Below are 21,403 nucleotides of genomic sequence, written 5' to 3'. Positions count from 1 at the left end.
ATATCTGTAAGCATAACTGAACAATAAAAGTTAATTTAGTAGTAGTAGTAGTCAGCACTAAATTTTAATTCCAGTAGTCCAGTATCTATTGAACTGGCTTGTGCAATACATAATTGAAATCTGCCACACACGCATACTGCACTTTAACAATCAGTGTATTCTCTGTACAGTCTCTCAAAGACTAAATTCTTTATAAGGTTTAGATTTCCATGTTGCATAGTTCAGTGTTACTTGTTTTTATTTTTATTTTACTGTCATTAGTTTTATTTAACTGTGATTTATACATGTGGTGTTAAAATAGGATATTGTATAGGTGTATAGGGTTAAAGTTTTGTCTTCTTGCTATTGTTTCCTAATATCTCACTTAACGTTTGGAAGCTGCTGTAATAATTATTAAAGTATTTCTGATTCTGATCAAGAACGGCCATTTTGATGCTGTCTTACTGACTCTTCTGTAATCCGGAGATCTTAACACTTCCACAAAATCCTGATATATATATGTAAGCGAAACTAGTGTGGCGGCGTCTTCCTCTGAGCTGCGCCGTTACGCCGTGAACGTGGCACATGACGTGACGGGAGGGGGGAGGGGTGGAGGCTGCAGCTGCCGCTCTGAACTACATTACCCACAATCCCTTCCGCGCGTCAACAGCAACAGCTAGGATGTTGCGATTTCGCTGCTGGCAGCCAAAGATTGCTGTGGCTGCAGAGATTAGGCTGCCGGGGTTGAAACCTCAGCCTTAAACGTGTCTCGCTTGGATGTCAGATCGTGTCGGTTTGTCACCTCCTGTCACGGCAGACGAGCTCCTCCTGTCGACCCTGTTTGTGTTGATGCGGAGCTCTGCATCGCGCTAACACCGTTAGCTCACTACAAGGAAAAAAAAAAATCATAGTTTGATCGCAAATGGGAGCAATTAAATTAAGCTAAAAAAAAAACGGGGACAGCTATGTTTCGCTTCACTTAAACCGAGGATGGAAAGATATTTTCGGCTAGCGCACAAGTTACACGTCGGACACGTCGCAGTATCTTCAGAGGATAACCTGGATAACCTTACACGAAATGTCATAGCGCCTAAGTAGCTAGCACTGAGCTAGCTGGCTTGGTTAAATGGCTGGACGAGATGGAGAAGAAGGAGCTCATGTTCTCACCATCAGACCATGAACAGCTGCACGGATAGCTAGAGGAATACGTGTTAGCCTCCTGGGTGGTGGTGGTGTAATTCAACTTACATAACGGAAGCTAGTCAGGCTCCACCATCACCAACAACAACAACTGCTGCTGCTGCTGCCTGTGAGAAAGAAAAAAAAAAAGGCAAATGGGAAATTTGCCACCTGAAATCTGGATTGTCTCCACATCATCATAAGTGACAGAGGCATCATCATCATCATCATCATCACTGCTGCATGCTGTGAGGCTGCAAACAGACTTGTTGTTTCAAGGCGACTGAGCTGCATCAGTGCAATAATTCACGCAGCAGTGAGTCTGTGATTGATTATTATTATTTAGATTTGTGTGTCTGTGTGTGTGTGTGTGTTGGGCAACAACATGAGGAAGTTCTTTGATTCACGTCGGGAGTTGGTGAGCTCCGGGCCTGGTTCTGGAGGAGGAGGCAGCAGCTCTGGGTCCAGTCATGCAGGCGGAAATTTCATTGGCAGAGCCTTCACTGTCGGGCGGCACCAAGTCACGGTAGAGGAGATCGTCGCTGAAGGTGAGAGGAGGAGGAGGAGGAGGTGATGATGGAGGAGGAGGAGGAGGAGGAGGAGGAGGGAGTCAGGGGGGGTGGTGCACATTTGAGATGATGCCATTTGTTTTTATCTTCATGCATGCTGCTGAAGCCAGAGTTTATATATATATGTGTGTGTGTGTGTGTGTGTGTGTGCATGCATCCTGCATGCTCGAGCCAAATGCACGTGACAGCACAGGACCTTATCCCCACAGGCGTGATGGAGCTTTTTGCATCCATGTATCTTGGATACAGTGATGCAAACTAGAGGCCTAGTGTAGTGCACAGCTTCCTGTTATGTTTTTTTTTTTTTAATGATTCATAAGTGTGATTTTCTTTAAAAAAAAAAGGATGATGACGGACACCTACCTGGTGCCGCACAGTTCAATCAGTGATTTGATCCTCCCTTTTGAAATGAATGAATGAAGGAAGGTGCTGGCGTACAGTAAGCCGCAGTGTCTGCATGAAATTGATGCCTTTGTCACAGCTAAACTCGGCAAAGTGAATTTGTGGTCTGAGCTATACCAGATGGTTAGGCCTCTACGTACACCCTGCAGCAATAGCTGACTAATACATAACGCTATAAGGCTGCACCATTTGGTCTGTGTTGATGTAAGGCTGCATGGACACAAACTGCAACAGTTGTTGAAGTAATTGGGTGTAAAATTGGCATGTCAGCTGAATGCTCAAAACCATGACTCCATAAGGAAGCTTGTGAGTTTGACAAAAGTCTTGTTGTGTTTTTTTTTGCTGTTGTTGTTTTTAAACCCAGCTGTTCTTTGTCAAGGATGTGGCGACGTGTCTATCTGTCTATCATCTCTGAGGTTTTACAGTCTCATTGTGGCTCTTTCTCAATCCTGCAGGTGGTTTTGCTATTGTGTTCCTAGTGCGAACAAATCAAGGGGTGCGTTGCGCCCTGAAGAGGATGTATGTCAACAATGAACATGATCTGCAGGTGTGCAAATGCGAGATTCAAATCATGGTGAGTCACTGAGATTATATATTTCTTCTCTTGCTTGTTCTCACTGTTAAACTCATGTAATTCTTCTGCAGGGGATTAAAACCACATGCGGAAAAAAAACGTCTTTTTCAAAGTTGTGCTTGAAAATTCCCAGAGACAATCCACAGATGCAAGTTATCTTGTCTGATGGACACACAGAGCCTGCAGCAGGGTTGTTTGGATGGTTGTTCTGTATTTATTCATCTGGTTCTTGGTGTGCTTTGTTTTTGTTTTCATAGTATTGCCTTACATGTCCTGCTCTCCTCATGAGATGCATCATGGAATGACTTGAAGGGTTTATTTGTATGAATTCTTAAAAGAACATCTAGTTCTTGATGGGATGTTGTTTTTTTTTCCAGCATTCATTGGTGAGATTGGTAAAGAAAAGTAACTCCCCATGAGATCATTGACAGATTTATGACAAATGCTGTCTGTAAACTGACCTGGCTGGCGAAAAAGGAAGACTATCCCCACACTATTAAATCTTTTGGCCTGGTAAAAATCAGAACTGGGATTTGTTTAGTGAATAATAGACTCTAACCACAAAGTTATTTCTTTGTTTTGAAGCATTTTCTGTAGCTGGACTCATACGTTCATGGAGCCAACATCAAGAATTCATTCTCGTATGTCTGAAGGAAGCAGTGGATGGTCAAATTACAAAAAAAAGTGGCAGTACAAACATGCGACAGAATTCAGACTGTGAATTGTAACAACCGAGAGCCTCGTTTTGATTTCGAAACCAACACCAACACACCCGAAAACTGGTTCAGATATGATGTCCTGTGTCATGCTTCCTCATTCTATGACATGTTTTCTTTAAATCCCAATCATTCTCTCTCTCTCACTGACACACTCATTCTCTTACACAAACACACACACACAGACAGATAGTGCTTCAGCTGCAGTGCTTGACATTTTTTTTTCATTACCTAATAGGTTCCTGATTTCAGCTGTCCATCGCAGCTCCCTCTGCAGGCGATGACCTCGCACTGCATCGATAAACACTGACCAGATTGAGTGACAGGGTTATGGAAATATTCTCCATCCTGTTCTCTCTGTGACATCTTTTTTTTTTTATTATTATTCATTCAAAGTAGAAAGTCACTATTCACTTCACCAGTCGCGTGTTATCTGCACACTATGCAGCTTCTGTTTTTGTCACAAACTTTATGCACAGCGGTTTGTTAACGCTCTTGAATGTGTGTTTGTGTTTTTGTAGAAAGACCTCGTCGGCCACAAGAACATCGTTGGTTATCTGGACTCCAGTATTACGGCTATGGGATCGAGGGATGTATGGGAGGTTCTCATACTTATGGACTACTGCAAGGGTAAGTGCTGAACCAGAGATGGGCACACTCTCTTTGTGTTACAGTATGGTTGTGATGTAACAAAGCGGACAGTTATTACATAATAAGTCTGGACGATATCAGCGTACACCAATGTACAACTGGATGTTATTTTGCAGGAGGGCAGGTGGTCAATTTGATGAATCAAAGGCTGCAGACTGGCTTCACCGAGGCTGAGGTGCTGCAGATCTTCTGTGACACCTGTGATGCTGTTTCTCGCCTTCACCAGCGCAAGACGCCCATCGTCCACAGAGACCTTAAGGTGACACATTTTGGCATTTGTGCTCTGTGCGATGCTCCGCTGTACAACAGAGACCGGGACAGACAGCCCGTCCTGTGTTAACGCAGGAGGAAAAACACAAACTGTGGAACACCATGCAGGGTGATGATGTTTTCGGAGAATCGTGATTGATGTGTTTGTGTGAGCTGAAGCTGCGTTTTTAATTCTGGAAAGCTGTAACGAGAGGGGAGAGGAGATTGTCAGCTGTCAAAATACTTCAAATGCTTCAGTTTCCGCGGAGCCAAGTGGACTGCGCTGTGGTTGTCACAAACTGTCGCTTACTAGATTTATTCTGTTATCAGGAAATATGACTTTATTGCAGTGCAGATCCTGTGATCCTTTGCATAAAAAAAAACCTGAAAATGAAAAGAGTGTGCGTCATAATGTGACGCTGGTCTCACCTTTTGACTTTTGTATTCATCATTATCTCACATCTTTCAGGATGTTTCAGTGAGGTACCGTGTTTCACTTGCCAAAATGGGTCTAGTAGTGCACCAACTCCACGTGACTGTGTGTGTGTGATGCTCATCTCTTTGTATATCTATAGGTGGAGAACATCCTCCTGCATGACAAGGGTCATTATGTGCTGTGTGACTTCGGCAGCGCCACTGACAAGTTCCAGAGCCCGCAGACTGAAGGAGTGGCAACCGTGGAGGAAGAGATCAAAAAGTTTGTGCCTCTTTTCATCTGCTTTGGTGACATTTGCAGCTTTCATTAGCTCTCATTTTAGGTATGGCTGCACAGAAACTGTCAGCAGTTTCTCATTCATGAGCAGCTATGTTGATTTTTTTTTTTTTCTTTTTATATAAACTAATTGAATTTTTCACCTCATCCTCATGTGGACTTCTACTGCACAGCACTTTTTTGATGTGTGTGCACTCGTTGCTTGATGTAAAATTTAACTTGTAATTGATGAAGTCACTGATTTTGCGATGTGATGTTTATGAGCATATAATACAGCGCAGACCTAAAAAAAAACGGTAGTTTTCCGTCTAATTTTGTACTACTAATTTATCCCTGTTTTCTTTTAGGTACACCACTTTATCATATCGAGCCCCTGAGATGGTGAACCTCTACAACAACAAGATTATCACCACGAAAGCGGATATCTGGGTGAGAGAAGAGGATAGATCTCTGTGCAGAAGTGTACCACATTTTCTAAACTAAACCCTGGAGCCTCCATGGCTCTAAACATAGTTTGACATATTGGTCTATGGTTAATAAAACAGGTCTCCAAGAAAAAAAAAAAAAAAGACAAAAATTGTAGGTTTAAGTAGCAGATTTAGATTTAGAGTTTTTGTGTCAGTTTGTTCTTAAGAAAGAAACGTTAAAAGTTGTCTTTGTTCAGCTCAGATGTCAGAACATTTGGTTCGTGATGTGACTGAATACGTTGTTTTTTTTAACCTCCTACCAGCTGGTATTTGTTGGGTGATTTATTTTGTAGCATTGGCATTCATATTAATCTCTTCTTCTCTGTTTGTCTGTGTTTGGTGTGACGGGGCGTGCATGTGATTGTCCTCTCCAGGCACTGGGCTGTTTGCTGTACAAGTTGTGCTTCTTCACTCTGCCCTTTGGTGAAAGCCAGGTGGCCATCTGTGATGGCAGTTTCACCATTCCAGATAACTCCCGCTACTCTTACGATCTTCACTGCCTCATTCGTTAGTCCTTCTTAAACGTTAATAAATGTTCTCAGCGTTTGCATTTGTTGCTTGTGAATGTAAATTTATCAACTTTTTGGCTTTTTATGAGTCTCTTTTGACTCCCTTGTTTCTTTGTGTTGGTTTTTCAGGGTACATGCTGGAGCCAGACCCAGACAAAAGACCAGATATCTACCAGGTGTCCTACTTTGCTTTTAAACTAGCTCAGCGGACCTGCCCTGTTCAGAATCTGAAGGTCAGTGTTTTTCGGCACCGGCGTCAGCTGAAATATTTTGATTTGCTTGGCTCTCTCTCATCAGGAATTGATTTTCATGTCGTACTCACTGGAATCTGCTATAATTTCCCTTCTGAACAGCCAGTTGTCAGGCTGTGGGAGGAAAAATCTGCACTAAATCATCAGTTCCACGCAGTAGAAAAATGCTTGATTGCGCTGAATATATTGCCTGTTATTATTGCCAAGTGCAAGAATGACAAATTTCACCTGTATATCTCTGCCTGTGCTACTTTTGATGATTTAACATTTGTTTTCCTTTAATCCAGAATTCTCCGATTCCTTCTAAACTTCCTGAGCCAATCAAAGCAAGCGAGGCTGCTGCAGCAAAGAAGAGCCAGACTAAGCCTAGGCAAGCATGACCTGCTTACATTGTATTACCATTAAATAACACTACATTTTGTGGAAGTAATTAGGTACAGTCAGTATTCTGATACCCATTAAATAATTATGTTAACACTATTTGCCATGATTAACAAGAAGGCCAACATGCCCTTTTTGTTGCCAGACTGACGGATCCAATTCCCACCACTGAAACCTCCATCACCCCTCGCCAGAGGCCCAAAGCAGCTCATACCCAGCCCACGGCTGGCATCCTACCCATCCAGCCTGCTGCTCTCACCCCTCGCAAGCGGGCTAATCTCCCTGGTGGTGCAGCTCCGCCTGTGGGTACGTACATCACTCCGTCCTTATTCTCCTCTTCGTCACAGAGAAAAGACACTAAATAAAGACAAGGATCCGTCTAATCCTTTGTGCACGCACTAAATGCTGCGATACTCAACCGGAACAGATCAAGCATGCAGGTTAATACTCATGTAAATTAAAGCAAGCTAACCACAGGGCCCAAAGTGATTACGTAATGATTTTATCCACGCTCTGAAACGCTGATTCTGTCGAGATCACTCTTTATACCTGTTACAAATCACTTCTGACTGACGTCTTTTATCAGCATTTAACAGATTCTGTAATCCTTTTTTTTATAGATTATGTTTAATAGTTCAAATATTTCAATCTTTTTTTTATGTTGCATGATATTCATATTTTTGTGCATCTGTGTAAGTATTAAGATTGAAAAAATGTCCATGCTGTTGAGTAATGTGTAGTCTGTGACATCCCACAGGAGTCAGTTTAGACCTCTCTCAGCCGGCTGCAGCTCTGCAGTCACAGAAGGCACAGACCTCAGTGCTGCCGCTCATCCACTCACAAAACAATTCAAATCAGGCTGCAACTCCACAGAAGCAGGTACATACTAACAAATTACACTCAAGCATTACAGCTTTACATGAAATCAAACATGACAAATTCTGTCACATGTTTTGTCACGATAGCCGGTGCAGCCAGCTGCAGCTACAGAGAGTACAACAACAGCAGCAGTCGTTCCACCCGTAACCAAGGCTGACGTACAGCCACAAGCACAGCCGATAGTTCAACAACAGACCACTCCTTCGTCCGTGGTCAGCGCCGGCTCCCAGCAGGCAGCCCAGACTCCGTCGAGCCCAGCCCCACCTCAACGCCCGGCTCGGCGCAAGCAGGCCGGCCAGGCTCAGCAGCCGGCGGCGCAGCCTTCGCCCAGCAAACCGTCCCCTGGTCAGCCGCCTATATCTGTTCAGCAGCAGCAGCAGATAACACAGCCAGCAGCTGCCCAGGCTCAGCCTGCGTCCGCCGAGGTCAGCCAAAAAGCAGCTGAGACTGTAAGTTCTCACCATCGAGTGACAAACCGTGTCTGAACCGTCATCATCTGTCATCTGTCAGAATTAATTACTTTTCCTCCCTTTTTATTGGCCCATAATCTTTTCAATGGCGTGGCCTGATGTTCACTTTATCTCTATCCATCAATTGTTTTTCCTCATGAATCATTTTGAGGAAAGAAAAGTTTTGTAAGAATATTTACTACCTCTGACTGCTACACTCTAAATCTGTAAATCATTTTGCTTATTTCTGTTTCTCTGGTCTGAGGCTTTTACTTTTCTTGATGATTGATTTTTCCATTAAATATTTCTTTAACTTCTGTATTTGAAAAAATATATTTTCATAGATATTACATAATTCTTTCGATCAGACTCCACCTGCTTCTCCAAAGACAACTGAAGAACGAGGCCATCAGCGCATACCAAGTGACGCCACAGCGAGCAGCTTTGCTGGAGCTGCAGTGAGTGACTCCTCACAGCAGCCACAAAGAACTAACGGAGACACTCCCCTCAACCAGTAAGTCTTCTGGAATCAACCTGAAGATCAAGTCCTTCTCCTGTTTGTTTCATTTAATGATATTTTGTGTGTTTCTCCTTTTGTGTGTACAGGTCACTTCCATCTCAACCAAGCTCTGTCCAGCTTGGTGTTGCTGATGCCGGACAGGACCAAAGCAAAGCTGGAGACGCCGTTCTCGTGCCTGGCGGTGGCACCAACGCCTCCACACAGCCCGCGTGGAACCCATTTGACGACGACGACTTCTCTAACCTCACTGCAGAGGAATTCAAATCTGAGGACAAAAATCCTGCTGGTACAGTTTGTGTGCACATGCTTGTGTGAAATGTTTTCAATATGTGACAAACTGTTAATAACTGTGATATTTTTATTTTTCGGTTCAGACTTGCCTTCAGAAGTTGAGTCAACATCTGACTCAGGAGTTGAGGAGTTGATACCAGGCCTGCATGCCTCAACTGTGGATAATACACCCCAGGAAACTGGTATGTCTCACTTTACCCTTTTGTGTTTCTCTTGAACCCACCTCAAACTCAAGCTGTCTCGACAAACACTAGCACAGACTGATATGACAGTCAACTTTGTCTTTTATAGGTTTTATATCCCTGGAGCTGAATAATACAATACTTAATATATGAGAACGTAGATGCCTGATCAGCCCAGTCTTCCCTCCAAACACATCTCTCCCATCCACTCACCTATTAGAAGAAAAAGTAAAACATAGTACAGAATGAAGAACAAACGACAAATCTAGCTATTCAAGATTTTTTTTTAAATTCACAAAAATCAAATACTGTGTGTCAGGTGTATCATGGAAAATAACACACAAACAGCTACATTGTGTGTGTGTTTTTTTTTCTAAGCACACATGATAACCTGGTCAATTAATTCACTGGTTTATATTTAACATGTGCATCACTGGTACTGCTTTTGAAACAGACTGTAGTTTTCCTGTGTAGTAGGCACATGGACATGTATGGAGGATACAGATACAGGTGTCAGTTAAACTCTGAATACAAAGGAGAGAAAATAGCTTTTTTGTATCCTTTGGATGCATTTAATAAAAACTATTGAGCCAATACAAATCTCCACATTTCATATATTGAAGAGGACATGACCCCTGTTCCCTACAAACGTTATTCCTGTCAACAGTGAGACATTAGCTCGCTAACATAAAGATTGATTCATTTCTTTGATAAGGAAGCTCAGACGGAGATTTACCGTAAAAAGATCTTGATAAGTCCTTCCACAATGTAAGGCATCGCCGGTGTACTGATGCCACATAATGCATTCTGTAAGTCTGTAATGTAATGTCGAGATGTAAACTCCTTAATGCGCCTGATCCATTAATCTATTAGCTTTAAGGAGCTTTTGAAAGCCAGTGCGTGCATTATATAGATCAAATAAAGGGTTTGGTCAGAATAAAAAGAAATGATGACGTTACTGGAATTATGGAAGAGTTTTAAAGGTCCGGTGTGTCAGATTTATGGGGCGCTATTCACAAAATATGGCAGAAATTGAATATAATATTCATAGCTATGTTTTCATTAGTGTATAATCACCTCAGTATAAGAATCATTATGTGTTTACTATCTAACTAACTTCCACGTGGAGTCCACCATGTTGAGCAACCCCGTTTCTACAGTAGCCCAGATTGGACAAATTGAACACAAGCTTCAGCTTCTTCTCTTCACACTAAAGAGTAGATTTTAAATGCCACTAAATGCTACACGCTGGTCCTTTTAACGAGAAAGAAAAGTCTTGAAAAATCAAGATTTCTTCACTAATATTCTGGAAAACTGTCGCTCGTTGCTGTTGTAGAGTCTCACGTCTAAAAACAAGAGAGATCTCATAGAGTTTTCTCATTTAGTCTGTTGGGTTGAATCAAATGCACTCAAGGACTGTTAGTGTAGACGTGAATACATTTTTTTTTAAAAACAGCTTCCTCCCATGATGCATTTTTATAATAAAGCACTGCTTCTGTTTCCTAGTTGAAAGGCCTTCAGCCATCCTTGATGTGGATTCAGGAGCGTCACTGTTGATTGTCCCTGATCCTTTCTGTACTCTCGAACTGTCAGACACACCAGGTGAATATCTGCGGATCACACAAACGCACCGTTTTGTACCTTTGTTGTGAGTGCTACAGCTGACATTGTTACGGCGCTTTGCTTAAGTGTGTCTCCGTCATTGTCTCTTAATTCTGCACTGGACTTTTAGAGAAGCTGATCGAAGGTCTCAAATCTCCCGACACGTCTTCACTCATGCTTCCTGACCTCTTGTCGTTGTCTGATCCCTTCGGTGGCGCCGTGGAAGAGTCTGCAAAGGGTAAAGGTGTGTATGTGCCACTATTTCAAGCAGGCATGTTTCAAAATGTATTTCATTCATTTCGTTTTCTTTCTTTGGTTTATTTTTAAACACCCAAAAGAAAAACCTTGAATGCTTTTCATGTGGGATTCGTAGATTAAAGTTAATTGGGAGTTGAAGAGAAAAAACAGCCTGTCTGCAGTATGGACTCTCATTAATAACACGAGAGAAGGATATATATCTACCCACAAAGCATTAATCATCATGGATAACACTAAACCTTATATATATAATATTTTGTTTCTAGGAGCCAAAAATGTTAATTCAAATATTACAGCTTTGTAATTAGTAGGAAGGTTTGAATAGTAGTTTAAATCGTGTCGTTGTCCTCTTTGTACTTGACCCTCTTTTCTGTCGACCTTTGGCTTTCAGACCATCTCCATACAGACGACTCTCTCCTGGGCTGCTCTCTGATCTCCGGTCCGTCCGCCCCTCCAGCAGCGAGCAGCACCACCTCCTCTGTCTCTTCAGCTCCCACCTCCGCTGCCTCCGCTTTGGATGATTTCAGCCTGTTGTCTGGAGACTCCACACAGCCTAAAGCAGGTAAGAATTCGAAGACTCTCACATAAACTTGGGTATTCAATCCCAATTGTAATTCAGTGACAAAAGTGTGTGCTGTACTGTAGCACCAAATAATTCCTTTTTGCAAAATAATCAACACTTTTAACCAGACTGTTCGTTTGGTGGCTCGTTCAACAAGCTAAGATGCAGGACAAAGACACGTGTTCATGTTTGTAGGTCAGATGGGAAGGGGACTTTAGCAGTGACGCTTATGTGAGCTGTTGTTTTCTGTCTTCTGTCTGTCTTTATGTAAGATTTGATTGGCTGTATGGAAACAAGTTCTCCTTCTACCTGCACAGAGAATAACAGTATTCTGAGAAATTAATGCAAAACTAGGAGGCGCCTTCATAAAACCTTCTTCTTGGTTTCTGATTTATTTTTATGGAACACAGGACACAGCACAGTTTTCAGCCACTGGGTGGCAGCAGAATTATTTCCATTGACTCTTGAACATATTAATCTAAATTCATCTTGACAACTTTATCTTCCGTAACTTCATAAAGTTCCTACATTAAATAACTAAAACAAGTTTTCTGTGTACAGTCGATCAATGGTCTTGCTTAAATATGTTTCACATGAAGTTTTAAAAAGACAGCTAACTGCTTCTTCGGAGTAGAATAACCTATAAAACCGTATTGTGCGTCCCAGAATGAGAGAGCCACAGCTGTGGTTTAGTTGTTGCCTCTTGGCTGGCGAGCGAAGGCATTTGACTGTTTGTTGACGGTGCCAACTCTGAATCACAGCCTGAGCTTGCAGGCACCAGCTGCATGATCCTAATTACTACTGATCTCTCTTCATAATATCTTATCAGACAGGCTTTGTCCCACTGCAGAGCTTCCGGTGTGTTTTTGTTGCAGGGGGAAAAAAAATTAATTGTGGCACATTTTATACTTCAAACAACCCAATTTTTTCTTTAATCACCCGCAGACTCGTCTCTCCTGATCTCGGAGCCTCAGCAAGCCAGCGCAGACGTCGGCACGGAGGATGAGTTTGACCCTATTCCCGTCACAGGCCGAAAGAACTCCCAAGGTGAGTCTTTACGTTCTCCACAAGGTGAGTCGGGTCGGTCTTTAACACTAAAGAAGCAGGGATTGGCTGTTTTTTTTTTTTGGATTCCCCTCAGTTGCATGCTGATTTGTTAAATAATGAATGAAACTTACTGATAACAGGATCAGGTGCCTGCACTATTTTTACATCCTTAATACAATGTTTTAAAACCAGTAGAAGCAAATGGGTAACTTCTGCCCTCACTCTTCTCTCTCTCTCTCTTTCTCGAACCTCTCTCCCCTTCCTTGATTGCTGTGTTTGCTCGTTGTGATTCCCGCTCCTCTGCTTCTCCCCCTCCTCCTCATCCTCCTCCTCCTCCTCCTCCTCCTCCTCCTGTTTGCCTGTATTCCTTTCCATCCCCTCCCCTCCCCTTTGTCTCTCCGGCCAGTTTCAGGAGGCCACTCGCGCAGTAACAGTGGCGGCTCTGAATCCAGCCTCCCCAGCTTGGCCCGCTCCCTGCTGCTGGTGGATCAGCTCATCGACTTGTAGGCGGCCCCCTCTCTCCCCCCCAGTAGAAGCTGTAACACTGGATTATAGACTGGCATAGCATAACGGCAATCAACACTGTTGTCATAGCAAGCTTCCTGCAAACCCCCCCCCCTGGCTGCCGTCTCCATTCTAGCTCCTACAGTAGAAACAGCCTTCGCCTTTCAGTGCTTCTTCATTTCTGCCCTCTCTCGCCGTATCGATTGCATAATCTGGCTTCTCTTCACCTCTCACCCTCTCACCCTCTCATTTTCTCTTTGTTGTTGTCTCCACACGTCATGTATCGTCCATCGGTTAAAGAGTGGCCAGTACACTAACATCATCCTTTCTAAAGACGAACCATCTCTCTGTCAATCAGGATATAATATTGCTATCCCGTTTGTTTGAACAATATTGCATTATGTCTAATAGCAAACAATAGAAGATCATTGTTGTAATGTACAATAGGCATAGTTATAAGTGGTTGTAGTTATTATGGTGCACAAGTGAATTTGTCGTCGTTTGCCTTCTTTAAATTTTAATTCTCCTCCCCAGATTTTTTTTGCACATTTTAAAGTGAATCCATAGAGAAGTTTAAACGAGCGCTTGCTCGAATGAGGTCAGTTTCTTTCTCCTATAAAAAGGGAAAGTTAGTCATGTAGCTTGATTTGCACGGTAGCATAAATGTTCGCTCTGTCGGGGCTGTCTATGGAATATCTTTAACAATTTCTAGCTGCTATAGATGAGACAGGAAAAAATCACATCGTCCCACGAAAACGCCCGCAAAGTTAATGTGACGAAGAGAAGAGAGCAGGATGTTAAATGTCTCTCTAATCAGACTAAACAGTGAAGTGCCATGAAATAATCTGTGAAGACAACTGCTGACAGGTGGAGCTCAGCTAAATATAACGACAAAACAGATCACGTCCAAACATTCAAGGTGAACTCCGGAGGAGCCGTTCTTTACAAACGAGGACCTGTTCTCATTGTCTTCATTTGCTATTGTTTTGATCTGGATTCATAATTTTCCTCCTCGAGGCAGGCAATAGGTTGTTTTTGGAATTAAATGACAGTTCAGTGTCATTTAACAGTGTTTATAGTGGTGTGCCATGTCATATCAATAGAAAATGCATGAAACCATGAAAATAATTTGAATAATCAGCAGTAATAGGAAATAGAAATGCAGTAGCTGTTATATAGAGACCATTCATGACTATTCAGGTCACTAACACAAACAATATGGCATTTTAAAAAATTTGATTCTCACCCTACTCACCTTTCTTTTTTGTTGATATCAACACAAACATTCATTCCCGCATTGTGCAATCCTTCCTACATTTCCTGTCATTTGTTTACTCCTGATTTATGTAAATAGATATCTGCGGGCTCTTATCCAGACCATAGAATTGGTTCTTCTTCCCATGTATATATTAAGTCATTGTCATAAAGCTTTACTTGTGGAAAACATATTGCTTTACTTGTGAACTCTCGTATATATATCTATATGTTTATAGATATATATATGAATGAAAGATGACATTGTTTTCCTGTTAATAAATGTTAATATGAATAGAGTGTTAGAGAATGAATGTAAGAAATAAATATTAGTCTATAATAAGAAAAAAAATATCTATGATTCTTAACACCATAATCACTGAATAATATTGAAGAATACTCTATATAAATATTTCATTCCTCTTTGTGGAATTGTGTGTTGAGAAAGTTTTTTTTTTCTTTTCTTGGTTATATCTACTCAATTATTGTCAGTACATTCAAATGTATAGATGATAATCCTAGTCTGGAGATTAGGCTGAATCCCATGTTTTATTCCACCTCCTCTGTGAAAAGAACGTGAGCCTGTGTTATGTTTGTTTACATGGACTGACGAAGGATTATATTTTTATTCAAAACAGTTGACAGTTTTCTGGAAAGTTGGCGCTTGAACCTCTTTTGAATTTTGTTTTTGAATTTCATCGCTAAACTAGAAATCTTTTTTTTTTTTTTTCTGAACTTGTGCTTTGTAAAGCTTTTTTTTTTTTTTTTTTTTTGCTTTACCGGTTTTAGTGATCACAGAATTCATATCAAAAAGCATGGCAGTGTTGTTGAATGTTATGTTCATGTGTGTTGGTATACAGTGTTATGATAAGTATGTATGTGTGTGTGTGTGTGTGTGGAGTCAGAATTGTTGGATGTGTTTTCCAGTAGCCTACTTGTGTTGTTGTTTGCTGCAAACATGGCGACGGTCACGTTGTCGTTAAAATCTCTTGAAAGCACAGCCCCCTCCTCCTCCTCCAACCTTCCCTGCACCCTAAATTCTCTCAGGAAGTCAGAGCTACGTCACTCTCTCTGAGAGTCAGATATGTATTGGCTTACCGCTCCCCAGTCTCGATGTCCACCGGATAGTCTACGCTCCATATTACAGTTAAGGGAATTTGTCTGCTAGGTTACTGTGTGAGGGGCTCTGTGAAGTGTGTTTAATCTGCCAGTTTTACAGTGAAGCTGCTGCACCAGTGGCTGGATTATCGGGCAGCGTTTAAATCCAGGGTTTGAAAAATCAGCTCCAATCAGCAATATAAATGTTTCTGTAGGATCAAACAAAGTTGCTTCCCATGCATGACCACAGTGGGAAGACTACCTCCACCTCTTTTCATTTCAGTTTGTCATTTTAGAAAGTTGATTTAAAAAATAACATTTATAGTACCGTGTGTCTTTTGTGAGATCTACATCTGGAAGTTCAGAGATAAGATTAAAAAAGAATCAGGTTTCATTGCGTTTTTATTGAAGCTAAACGAGAACTTTAAATAGTAAATGAGTCATATTATGATTTATTGCTGACAAATCTTAGTGACGAAGTCACATGTTGGTCATGTCATGTGGAATAAATTGTCAAAACCTGTGGAAAGACTAAAGTCAAGGCATAAACATAAAAAAAATTGAAACTGAATCTGAGAAAAGTGCCAAAACCACAGAGCACAGTTGCTTGTGTCCTATCACATGTTTTATGCTGATAAAAAGTGATGGACATGGGTTCAAACTTAAGTCTTTGTTCTATCTCCATAACCCCCAAATTTAGTATATTTTAATCGGAGTTCATAATTTAAATTTTATCCATTTATATTTGAAAAAAACTTAAAGGAGTGGCTGGTTTCAAAGCAACAGTCTGCGGTGTATTTACTGCAGGTACTGCATGTGCAACCGAAGGCTTCTGATTATTTTTAATCATCCTCTTTATGATCCTTCCTCTGAACAACTCAATCATTTGCAGTTACTGTTTGAACCTATGCAACTCCCGAGCTTCTTCTCCCTGTTGCCTCCAGCGTGCTGTTGTAAATCGGTAAAAGCCAAGCAGGTAGTGAAGAGTAGTCCTCGATGTGAAACAGAAGCCCCTCGTTTTTCTCTGTTGTTTTTTTTTTTTCCAAAAATGAAAGCTGTCAATTATCTGATACTATTGAGTGTTTTGAGACGCCTCCTGTCTTTATGGCCCAAACCTGCGTCAGAGCTGTGGTATCGTGTGCTCCTTCTATTTTTGTGAGATAATTAAAGAATTATAAAGGGATGGCAAATAAAATACAAATGTGAATGTCAACGTGTTGAGTATTGATTGTAAGATGTTCATATGTCATTATTCCTATACAGAATATTGGTTAATACTCAAAGTCAAAACTCAACAAAAGCATATCCAACATTTTACAACTTTTCTGTAGTCATAGTCTGATCATTGATCTGTTATACTTCAGATTTTGTAACATAGACTGCTTATAGTGCTGCTGTATGTGAAAACAAAAGTTTAATTAAAGGTTCAAAAAGCCCCAAAAATATCTTAATAATAATAATAATAATAATAATCTGTTTGTCTGGAGTTAGAAAGAAGTGAGTTTAAAAAACCTTTGTACCCCATTCCTCACCTCTTTTTGCTCGAGGCGATATTAGTTGCTGCCTACACTACAACTGTTGTTGGTCTGAGTCACAGGATTTCGAGTGGAGTGCAATGCTAAATTGATGGAGTACTTACATATCTTGCATGCAAATATATCTGCATGAAGCACTTTGGATGAAAGAGTTTAAATAATAGTGCAGGTTCGCTTGTGTAACACACTAATCAAATTCTTACTCTGCTCAAATAGCAGGTTAATCCTACTCAGGTAAGAATGTCAACTTCATGCTCCATTCGAATGTCAATCCATTTTTTTTGTTTTTTTATATTTCATGATTATGCTATGGCTCTGTCATTATTCACTTGTCTAAATGGAGTCATGAGTCAGAAACACACCTGCTGCTGAGTGGGTTAAGATCATTTTCTAGAGCCTGACGGATAAATCAGTCCACTGGAGAGTGCTGCCAAGTGTAAAATTATAAATGTCCTGCTTGGTCACAACTCTCCAATATTCAAAAGGTCTTTATCAGAGATGCATGTCGTACTGATACACGTCGCACATTAAAAGAGCACAGGAACATTGTTGCACTTTTGCCACTTCACTGTGTTTTTATTGTTACTTAATTTGACCGATATTGCATCAGTGTGTTTTAATCCATCTGAGAAAGATTGTTCAGTTAAACAGAATGTAATAGAATACAACTTTATTATAGGAAATTAGCTTAAATATAGAACAAATATGGTGACAAGCTCAGTACAATTAAGAATATAAAACAGATTCCTTAACATTTTTTGTGATGGTTAATAATATGCAAGAGATTCAGAGGTCAGCAAAGCTGTTGTCTCTTCATATCTAACTTTGTCCCATCCCTTTTCCACACACAGACCTGCAGAGGGAGCTCAACAGTAATGTACAGCGAGCTGCTAAGGCTGTGGCTCCTGTGCAGTTCACTGAGGAGAATCAAAGGCAGAAGATCGAGCAGAAGACGTCCGCTGCATGTGTCTATAATAAGCACACGTTGCCATCAGATGGAAGGAGCATACAACACAGCACAACACCAGCGACTTCCACCAGCGTGCACTTTATACCTACCAACCAAGTGTCCCAGTTTCAGCCCCCAAACAGCCCAGTTACCTCTGATGTCTTCCAGCTGGCTCCTTTTAAGACACCAGGAAAAGAAAGCAAGATGGCATTCAGCAGCTCCTCCTTTATTCCGTCTCGTAAACCTGCTGAGACATCTGATGTTTTCCTCCAGGCACCGTTTGGAAAGAGGCAGGAAACCGCCAAAGCTGTTCCCAGTAACACTCAGATATTGAAGTCTGGTACACAGCAGATCCAACCCACCAAACAGTGTCACCTGGTCCCTGTATCATCTCCTCCTGCACCTCAATGTCTTGGTATGCGTGCTCACCATGTCCACACTGAGAGACCTCTGCTCCAGCAGCCGGTGGTAGTGCACCGTGTCGTCTCCAGGATCGGTCAGCAGGCTGCTGTAGGTTCAGTCGCTGTAGGGCCTCTGCATGCCTGGACCATCGGGGGAAGAGCTCTGGAAGACCCGTTTACTGCTGCACCTTTTCAGCCGAGATACTCTCAGGGGAAACCTTGATTGAAATATGCCAAGTCAGTTTTTTTCTGCAACTTAAGAAGGAGCCAAAGTTTAGTTCGCCTGCAGTATTACCCACATTTCTAATGTAGTTTTACTCTTTGTTACTGCAGTATTAAATGAAAATCATTATCCTTTTATCCAATAATGTGCTTGTTTAAACTTAAAGTTCTACCTCAGTCATGTGAGTGCGTCTTTCGGCACTTTACAAAGAGTCTGAACTTGAACTGAGAAGTTCTTAAAATGAACTTGAAGGATTGGTCCCGGACTTAATTTAAATTGTTAAACTCAATATTGAAAAGGGTTTTGTTAATAAAAACTGTTAGCTTAGCTGTTTCTCGTTGATAATTATTGAATATATGTGTCTGTTTGACCTTTACAAACATAGACAAATATTTAACAGCATCAGAAAACAGGAATATCCTCTTAAAGATAAAAAATTTCAGTTTTAGTCTGCATTAAAAACACGTCTAATTCAGATTTAAATCTTTCTAGCAGTCTCCCCTCGTTTACATTTAGATTAGAGATTGTGCCTTTAACATTAAGGGTATCATTGCAGGCCTCTGGTCGATATTCAGCATCAGTCCTGCAAAAGATACCAAACATTTTGCTGCAAGCCAAAGAAATCGTTGGAAATGAAATGCAATGATGTGAAACATGTTTCAGACAGATGAAGTGGAAAAAAATGTTTATGAAGTTATTACGTTCATATTAACAGAGAGGAAGCACTAAACGTTTTATAAATGTTTTCAGAAAAGACTGTCGAGTTACTTAAAATCCCAAATGGCTGCTCACTAGAGAGCATTATACTGAAACCAGTATATTGTTAGGATTTAGGACTGGAAGGATTTCAAGCTCAATTTACCTTCTTTACTGCTTAATAATCGTTCACAGGTTGCTGCTGCGATTTTCCCACAAACTGCACCAGTGTTAATGGACCTTTATATTTCTCTTGAAAGGATTATTTTTGATTTGTTTGAAACTGCTAATGTTGTTTGTCTTTGTTCTTTGGTATTTTTAAATGATACGTATCATGTCTGTGGTCTTTCAGCGTAACGTCTAAAGGAATTCTCAAGAGGTGTTAAAGACCCAGAAAAATCAGCATCATCTCCACCCAGATGTTTCTCTCACAGTGATAAGATTTCAGATAATGCTTCTTATTTTGCTTTATACTTTGGCACAGTAAGGACTTGTTGTAAATTGTGCTGCCCCTGCAACATTTGTGTATTTCTATACTATCTGGCTGATGAATACTGGACAATAGGAAAGATTGTCAGTAAAAATGAAACTGTATTGTATTAAAGGGTTGTAAACGTAATGGCATCCTGATTATTCTCTCTTCTAAGGCACACAACATGGAAATATGATGTCCAGGAACTTTGGAAAATGCCTTCTTATTTTAGGCCTTTATGTCTGCATCTAAGATGGGACAAACTTTAACTAAAACTAAAAGCCGCTAGTCCCTATTCCTCTGTCTGTAGATGCAGCAGGATGTTGTTGCTCCACAGGCTACTGTTGCTGTCATGGCCTTATAAATGTGACTCTGAGAGGGCAAAGGTTTTGTCTTTCTATTTTTATTCGTATCAGATTAAAAGAAATGCAGAGGTAAAATGGAACAAAAAGATAAAACTAAAAACAGGTGTTTTATGTCTCTTGTGAAAGATAAGCCAGTTGTTTTTGTTCAATAATACATCACCTGATTTAGTAAGAGATTCAGTTTCCTGAATTTGGGACAAGAAGTGCACATGCAGAAAAAAAAAAAGAGTTGACAGAGCCAGGTCCTGAGCTCATTTCATCACAGTAAACATGTCAGTTTCTGTGTACGTGAATGGAAATGATAAGCTGTGTCCAAGGGACACTGTGGTTCATAAACGCTGCTTCGCTTTGTGACGTCAGTGATTGCCATTGTTTGTGCAGCCAAGGTAGACCGTGCTAGGGGCCAAGTCGAGGCCGCAGCTAAAGATACTTTTTTTACAGTTTCCTCCTTAAAGTTAAACATTTTAATGTGTTGTAGGAAGGTTTTCTAATGTTACAGACGGTACAAACACAGGTTAGCAGAGCTAGAAATCACTCAAGGAAGATCAAGAAGGAAGGTTCATTTCATCATTCATGAGAAATACTAAAACATACTGAGAGTATCAACAAAACAAAATTGGTTGTTATGCATAAATTCTTGTTCTGAGATGTTTTGCATTAGGAAACACAAAGTTGGAAACAGACACAAAGGATTAAAGAAAGACAAAAATAATTTTAAGTAATCCTAAAGGACTCAACTTCCCCTGTCTTTAAACTCCAGTAATACATTACTTTCATTTTCAGTAGGGAGGTGTAATAAAACATTTTGTTAACATAGACTGTCTTTTCGCTGCTTGTTGATGAACTCGGTGAAGCACTAGGCCGTGTAAATACCTCTTCCAGATCTCCGTGGCATCATAGTTGGATTTTGATTTTATTGTCTGCCTTTTATCCAACTGCTTCTGCCAAATGTTCTCAGACACGCCTCCAATGAGCTCACTGCAATGCCCACAGGACTGCGAGTGCGTCTGCGTTAAGCATTTCTAAATGAAGAGCGAATTGAATCTAAGGAATACACATGGAAAAGATATAACAGGGTTTATTTTAGTAGATCAGAGTGGAATAAGAGTCAGCTGAGTGGCTGCTCCATGGCCTGTTGCATAATCCCAAATTCTAATATCAAGTTACATTTTTTTTTATTCAGATATGGGTTACCCAAAATGGAAACTGTTTGCTCCAAACACTTTAGGGTAAATAAATAATTTTACTTAATTCACCCCTCGATTAATCCATCCACATTCGAGCTGTGTGCACATTTTTCTGTAGTGCCAGCCAGGAAAGCAGAGCAGGGCAGCCCAGACGTGTTTTTCCCTGCAGTTTTTCCATAAATACCGTGGTGCCCATTAGTATCTCCATATGGAGACATGTGGGGGCGTCTTTACTGCACAACCACCTGAAATCCAGCTCAGCTCCTCTTGTCACAGTTATTCTCAGTAAA

At 40.9% G+C, this 21,403-nt stretch overlaps 1 protein-coding gene across 2 annotated transcripts; it reads left to right on the top strand.

Moving 5' to 3' along the window:
* The first annotated feature begins 555 nt into the window (after positions 1 to 555).
* LOC104923805 (AP2-associated protein kinase 1-like) lies at positions 556 to 19,708 on the top strand. 2 transcript variants are annotated; one of them, XM_027282036.1, is made up of 20 exons: positions 556 to 1,706; positions 2,585 to 2,703; positions 3,941 to 4,049; positions 4,187 to 4,329; positions 4,895 to 5,016; positions 5,379 to 5,460; positions 5,873 to 6,005; positions 6,137 to 6,240; positions 6,546 to 6,628; positions 6,785 to 6,945; positions 7,397 to 7,518; positions 7,605 to 7,967; positions 8,336 to 8,481; positions 8,574 to 8,773; positions 8,862 to 8,960; positions 10,467 to 10,562; positions 10,693 to 10,806; positions 11,212 to 11,382; positions 12,328 to 12,429; positions 17,672 to 19,708. In XM_027282036.1, the coding sequence occupies exons 1-20, from the start codon at positions 1,544 to 1,546 to the stop codon at positions 18,391 to 18,393; spliced, it is 3,354 nt and encodes a 1,117-aa protein (XP_027137837.1). In that variant the 5' UTR covers positions 556 to 1,543; the 3' UTR covers positions 18,394 to 19,708. The 2 variants fall into 2 exon arrangements, with proteins under 2 accessions (XP_027137837.1, XP_027137838.1); XM_027282037.1 differs by lacking the exon at positions 17,672 to 19,708 and adding an exon at positions 12,836 to 14,868 and having other exon boundaries at positions 571 to 1,706.
* The last annotated feature ends 1,695 nt before the right edge of the window (positions 19,709 to 21,403 follow it).

Source organism: Larimichthys crocea, chromosome IX (assembly GCF_000972845.2).
Source record: "Larimichthys crocea isolate SSNF chromosome IX, L_crocea_2.0, whole genome shotgun sequence".
NCBI lineage: Eukaryota > Metazoa > Chordata > Actinopteri > Sciaenidae > Larimichthys > Larimichthys crocea.
The sequence above is the reverse complement of the archived record's forward strand: the minus strand, read 5'-3'. Positions and strand labels throughout refer to the sequence as shown.

Coding starts and splice junctions, on each gene's coding strand:
- LOC104923805 (XM_027282036.1), top strand. CDS start 1,544: ATGAGGAAGTTCTTTGATTCACGTCGGGAGTTGGTGAGCTCCGGGCCT. Junction 5,017..5,378: donor GTGGAGGAAGAGATCAAAAA/GTTTGTGCCTCT, acceptor GTTTTCTTTTAG/GTACACCACTTTATCATATC. Junction 10,563..10,692: donor CGAACTGTCAGACACACCAG/GTGAATATCTGC, acceptor CTGGACTTTTAG/AGAAGCTGATCGAAGGTCTC.